The 6,926-nt window shown below is 40.2% G+C and overlaps 1 protein-coding gene across 2 annotated transcripts in view; it reads left to right on the top strand.

Annotated features, from left to right (window-relative positions):
• The first annotated feature begins 416 nt into the window (after positions 1 to 416).
• Positions 417 to 6,926, top strand: part of sept12 (septin 12) — a 137,427-nt gene continuing 130,917 nt past the window's right edge. The window contains exon 1 of one of the 2 annotated variants that reach the window (XM_044182134.1): positions 417 to 765. In XM_044182134.1, coding sequence (XP_044038069.1) covers positions 711 to 765 — 55 coding nt within the window. In that variant the 5' untranslated portion in view covers positions 417 to 710. The remainder of the gene's footprint in view (positions 766 to 6,926) is intronic. The other variant, XM_044182133.1, reaches the window with a different exon arrangement.

The following is a 6,926-nucleotide window of genomic DNA, read 5'->3' as shown; positions in this document are numbered from 1 at the left end:
CTATGGGTGACACTACGTCCATGTTTTATACAGTCTGAGATATCCACAGCAGATTCCATGACAAATTGGACAGTTTTTTCAATCTTCTATTCCTAGTTTTACAAAATATTGACATAAGTCCCTCAGTGTTTCTCTATGTGTGTAGACTAAACTTTTCTTCATCAGAAAGTCACCAAGTTCTTGCTCATGGTAGGATTTGTTAGGTCCCCCATAATATTATAAAGAGTATGGTCTAGACTTGCTCTATAGGAAAAGTGCAATGAGATAACTTCTGTTAGAATTAGCGCTATATAAATAAAACTGAATAGAAATAAGTTTGTGTAGGTATAGAAACTTCTGACGCCTTTGGCCAGAGGGAATCTAACCATAGGGGTGGAAAGAAGGCAGAAGAAAAGAGAAATTTGACTGAGGTATTCTTCCAGGTGTATGCGGCTCCGCCCACCAGCCGCCCGTCCCCCCGCCCCTTGGCCCTCTGGGTCCAGGCTGCAGACAGCGGAGCAGGGGGGCTGGGCCACCGACAGCCGAGACACCGATGGTCCTGGGGTTCTCACGGACTGTGAAGACACGCACAGCACCGAGTATAGCCTGCACACCTCGACGCGGACAACTTCGGTTACTTTTCGATAGGGATTACAAGTTTTCTTGAGGGATACGTTTTTTGTCTTATCTGACTTGAAACGGCATCACGGAGCCTTCTGCACTCAGACAGGATGTCGGAACTTTCCGTGAATGACCATCTTGAAGGGATTTTATCAGATTTTGAAGGTATGTAAGGTTGTAATATTGATTGCTTTACTGCTGCCTGTTTTGTTGGGATGTAATAAAACCAAATGTGGTGTTGCAGCTCCAGGCTGTTTTACCTTCTCTGTTCAGAATGAAAACTGTTGTCTGCATCAGGGCTAAATGCAGTAGCCTGGAATGGTATACTTTCTTGTTAAGTAGTTTTCCTAAAAAAAAAAAAAAAAAAAACTAACAGTAGAATACCAGAAAGTCAGGAAGCAAACACCCACTTACAGACTAATAAAGATAAAGATTTGTTGTTGTCGTTGGTTAAAACTAGAGCTGAAACGATTAGTCCAGTAATAGATTAGTTGATCAACAGAAAATAATATGCAAATATTTACGGGTTTCTTAGTCTTCTGTGGTAGTAAACTTAATATTTGGATTTGGGCGGTAATTGATAAAAGCAATTTAACGAAATCACCTTGGGCTGACTGAGCACATTGATCAAATTGGTTACATTAAAAGATAATGAATATAATTGATAGTGGCAACCCTAGTTCAGTCATTAGTTTGTGGCCAGTTAGTGTATGGATTACATTCACAGCACTTACATTGATGCAGCACATCATAAAATATGGTATTCTGAACATAGATGAATTGGTAGGAGATATTTTTGTCTCTCCCTCCCTACATCCTTGTTGCAAGTATTTCATTTTATTTTAATAGCAGGAAAGTGTTTGAATCACTTCAAAATGTTTGGTTTTGTGTGCCTTTGAGTGAGATTTACAGTATAATTACCGGAGTCAGATGTAAAACAGCCTGGACAGGTAATCACTAATAACAGTGTAAGTAAAGCCTAGAAAAGCTTTCTACTGGGGGTGTGTGTGTGTGTGTGTGTGTGTGTGAGTGTGAGTGTGTGTGTGAGTGTGAGTGTGAGAGAGAGAGCGTGAGAGAGAGAATAAGGGCACCCCATCAGCAGACAATAGTATCTTAGAAGCCTGTAAATTCAGCTCTGTAAAAGAGCTGACTGTGCTTAAAAGACTGTTAGCCTCTCTTAGATCTCTCCTGGTCTTTTCTTACTTGGCTTAGGGCACAACATCAACTTCATCAAGTCAGGCATGACTTGCACTGACTTTTTGATTTAGACATTTTTATCATTTTTTCCATTAAAGTGTACAGTGGTGTGAAAAAGTGTAACACAAGTAAACACAAAATGCAGTTTTTAAATGAAGGTTGTTATTATTAAGGGGAAACAAAATCCAAACCTACATGGCCCTGTGTGAAATAGTGATTGCCCCCTAAACCTAATAACTGGTTGGGCCACCCTTAGCAGCAACAACTGCAATCAAGCGTTTGCGATAACTTGCAATGAGTCTTTTACAGCGCTGTGGCTCACTCATCTTTGCAGAATTGTTGTAATTCAGCGACATTGGAGGGTTTTCGAGCATGAACTGCCTTTTTAAGGTTATGCCACAGCATCTCAGTAGGATTCAGGTCAGGACTTTGACTAGGCCACTCCAAAGTCTTCATTTTGTTCTTTTTCAGCCATTCAGAGGTGGACTTGCTGGTGTGTTTTGGATCATTGTCCTGCTGCAGAACCCAAGTTCGCTTCAGCTTGAGGTCACAAACAGATGGCCGGACATTCTCCTTCAGGAGTTTTTGGTAGACAGCAGAATTCATGGTTCCATTTATCACAGCAAGTCTTCCAGGCAAAACAGCCCCAGACCATCACACTACCACCACCATATTTTATTGTTGGTATGATGTTCTTTTTCTGAAATGCGGTGTTACTTTTACGGCAGATGTAATGGGATACACACCTTCCAAAAAGTTCAACTTTTGTCTCATCAGTTCACAGAGTGTTTTCCCAAAAGTCTTGGGGATCATCAAGATGTTTTCTGGCAAAAATGAGACGAGCCTTAATGTTCTTTTTGCTCAGCAGTGGTTTTTGTCTTGGAACTCTGCCATGCAGGCATTTTTGCCCAGTCTCTTTCTTATGGTGGAGTCATGAACACTGACCTTAACTGAAGCAAGTGAGGCCTGCAGTTCTTTGAATGTTGTTGTGGGGTCTTTTGTGACCTCTTGGATGAGTCGTCGCTGCGCTCTTGGGGTAATTTTGGTCGGGCAGCCACTCCTGGTAAGGCTCACTACTGTTCCATGTTTTCGCCATTTGTGGATAATGGCTCTCACTGTGGTTCGCTGGAGTCTCAAAGCTTTGGAAATGGCTTTATAACCTTTTCCAGACTGATAGATCTCAATTACTTTCTTTCTCATTTGTTCCTGAATTTCTTTGGCTCACGGCATGATGTCTAGCTTTTGAAGATCTTTTGGTCTACTTCACTTTGTCAGGCAGGTCCTATGTAAGTGATTTTTTGATTGAGAACAGGTGTGGCAGTAATCAGGCCTGGGTGTGGCTAGAAAAATTAAACTCAGGTGTGATAAACCACAGTTAAGTTATGTTTTAACGGGGGGGGGGGGGGGCAATCACTATTTCACACAGGGCCATGTAGGTTTGGATTTTGTTTTCCCTTAATAATAACAACCTTCATTTAAAAACTGCATTTTGTGTTTACTTGTGTTATCTTTGACTAATATTTAAATTTGTTTGATGATCTGAAACATTTAAGTGTGACAAACATGCAAAAAAATAAGAAATCAGGAAGGGAGCAAACACTTTTTCACACCACTGTATATCCAACATTCCAATAATTCAGTAAAAGAATATTTATATAAAATGTGAAAAAATATAAAATTACTAGAAAATAGACACTCAAAAACATACCCACAAAAACAGTAACAAAAAACTAAACAAAAAAGCAACATAAATATAACCTCAAAAGGGGGAAAACTTAATGCAGTTTCATATTTATAGGAATGAGTGACTAAACATTACATTTATTCACTGACTTTTTCATCACTTATTTGGAGTTTCAATATAATAACAGGATACAGCTGCTGTCAGTGATAATGATATTTTTATAGACCTCTTTGAAACACTGTAAATCAGGCAAATTTTCAGAAAAAAACATGTAGTAAAAAAGATTTAGTATAGAGATAGAAAAAAATGAAGAAAACCTTTAATAATGGGGTGACTGTGGCTTAGAGGTAGAGCGGGTTACCCACTAACTGGAAGTTCAGTGGTTCGATCACCGGCTTCCCCCAGCCTGCATGTCGAAGTGTCCTTGGGGAAGATACTGAACTCCAAATTGCTCCAGAAGGCTGTGGCATCAGTGTATGACTTTGTGTGAATGGGGTGAATGTGATATGTAGCAGGGTACTCAATCCCTCATGTAGGCAGATGTTTGTGTCTATTCATACCCAAAGCGGATGAGAAAATTTGTTCCACACTGTAAAATGGAACCATGGAATAATGCTTTCATTTAAAACTTTCATTTGGGGTTTTGCAGAATTGTGCAATATATTCTCTTTGAAGAACAGAAAATAATTACCTATTTACATCTAGTGAGTCAGAGCCTTGACTTTTATTAACACAGTGGATGCTTTTGCCCAGAAAGTAATGAATATCTGGTTACTGTTACTGCGTGTAAATGGCTGGTTTAATAAAAAGTGCAATAGTTTTTCAGACTTTCTGATCAATGCTTGATTTAATCAACAGTGTTTGTCTAGACATAAGTCAGTGTGCACTTTAAGTACAGCCTAATACAGTCTGTTTTTAATATTTCACTGTGGCTGAGAAAAAATTTGATTAGATCCTGACAGTTTCATGAGTGAAACTTTGCCTATATGGGAACTTTGTCAGTAATGTCACCAACCTCACGTTGTTCTATCACTAAACCATCATAGCGTACAATAAATGCATACACTTAATTTATGTACTTCTCTTCTATTGGCATGGTACATAACAAATGCCTTTGGATGTTTTTTTTGAAAAGCCACTGTACTCATTGTTTTCTCTGTGAGCCTGTGGCATCTTGACACATACCGTCACACGTCAACTCGTCAGAACATTCAACAGTCTTATTTCCTGGTGACAACATTTATATTACCACTGACATGCTAAATGATGCCATTTCTGAGTAGCCCAACGTATTCTGAAAATAACACTAAATAGCAGGTGAGTGTGAAGGTTCATTCTTCCATAGTCTGGAGTCAATTTGGGATTCCATCTTTAAAGGTGAGGACAAATATGAGTCACTTGTGTGAATCAGCAGACTAAGTAAAGGCAGTGGAAGGTGTGTACTTGATTGTAGGGAGAGACAGGAGGTTGTTAGGGTCTTTGGGTGACATGGGAGATTAGAGGAGGTCAGGGGGCCTAAGAGCTGCCCCTCCCAGCCCTGTCACACCCTGGTACTGCACTCCAGCAGGACGCCAGAGAGAGGGTCGCATGACTTACTGACTCAGTGAACCCCCCCCCCCCCCACACACACACACACACACACACACACACATAGCTTGTCTTTGCTCATGTCAAGTGGTACTCTATCAAAAACAAAGTGTTGGTCCCGCTGTGACATTCCAGCCTGCATTAATGTGGTCGAGCACAACAGCCCAGGAAACAGTGTGTATTTTCTGTCCAACAGTAGACATCAGTGTTTTGTCAGAAATACAAAATTAAATAATAGAGAGCTATACAGGTTGTAATGCACTAATTTGCAGCATCTTTCATTTAGCATGTTAGTAAGTGTTACCGGTTCTTGGAAGGAAATAATTATTTATGGAGGAAATAAATCTACAATCCCACTAAAAATTAGACAAGAAGCTGCAATGAAACAGGTTGGGGGGATGACAATACCTGTAACCATGGTAACATACACAAAGATGACAACAGCTATAGCCTCAGAATGTTTAGAAGACAAACATAAAGAATTCATAACAAAAACTAGACTAAACATTCACTGAAAAACTAACAATAATGAACTGACTAAAATGTTACTTTTCATCATATGCTAAATTGTGCCAAAATGGCAACTGATCACATTCTCAGCCCTTCAGGTTTGAAAGGTGGCTGTTAAAGGTTGTTAGTTTCCTCCATCAGAGGGAACAGCTGTGATTATCTTCTCAATGAAAACTGTCTGTAGTGAGGTCTGTGGATTATTGAGTAATTATTGCCTTTTACAAATTTAATTTGTTAGTGCTCTGTGCACAACAAACAAAATGCCATTCGCATTTGCTGTGTTGGTGTGGAGGTGGGGTTTCATAACTAACATGGCCAGATACCACTAGGGGTAACTGGAAATATTTATACCACATTTGCCTGTGACCGTTGTACTGTTCTTTCCAGCTTCCATCTAATATTTTTCAGGCAACAGGTGCTTATGAGGCAAATAGTAGCCAGACATCTGTGAGTGTGTTTGGATGTTTATGAGTCCTCAGGCAATGTGTTATTTCCAGTATTACAACATTGCAAACGGCTGCTTGGAATGTGTCTTCCAGATGTGCTTTTAGTAAGTGGAAGTTGTTTAAATGTGTTGGTCTGTGTGTGCGTGTGTGTTTGTGTGGCTGAGAGAGAGAGGGTGTCTGTACAGTTTTGTGGCTGCAAAGTGTGGCTGCAATTGGCTGCAATAAGCATTTTACTTAACATAACTGTTCATGGGTGGGTGTGTGGGGGGGGTTGTTCATAGGTGTCAATGGACATCCTGTCAGAGAGTTCTACCTGTATGGAATGCACACAGACAAGAGGGGGTAGGACATAGACATGCCCAGACACAGAATCCCCTCATTGTGTGTCCACAGGATAGCATCCCATCCTCCCAGTGCTTACTGGTTCCCAAATGAATCCACCTCACTGGCCCATAACTGGTTACTTATCAGACCGGTTCGTTTGTTATGGACCAAGACATTATGCTTTCCACAGTATCATTTCCATCAGGTCATTTGACCCTCCCTCCAGCCTTCCCGTCAATATCAGCTACATGTGAACAGTTTGACACTGCCATATACTGCGTCCACATTTTCTATCACTGATACCAAAGAATAGTTCATTCTAGCTATGCAGTTAGTTTTGCTTTTATTTGCTTAGGTTTGAGATTTCAGCCTCCACCCCAATAGAGAGTCGAAGTTCCACATAAGTGGACATATCCTATAAGTTTTGTGATGATTGGCCCAATGGTTATTGACTTTGGTCTATTTATGTGCTGAGCCACACCCCTTTTCAATTCAATTTTATTTATATAGCGCCAATTCATAACAGAAGTTATCTCATTGCACTTTTCCTATAGAGCAGGTCTAGACCGTACTTTTTA

The sequence above is a fragment of the Siniperca chuatsi genome, linkage group LG21, assembly GCF_020085105.1.
Source record: "Siniperca chuatsi isolate FFG_IHB_CAS linkage group LG21, ASM2008510v1, whole genome shotgun sequence".
NCBI lineage: Eukaryota > Metazoa > Chordata > Actinopteri > Centrarchiformes > Sinipercidae > Siniperca > Siniperca chuatsi.
This window is presented reverse-complemented; position numbering and strand designations above follow the sequence as displayed.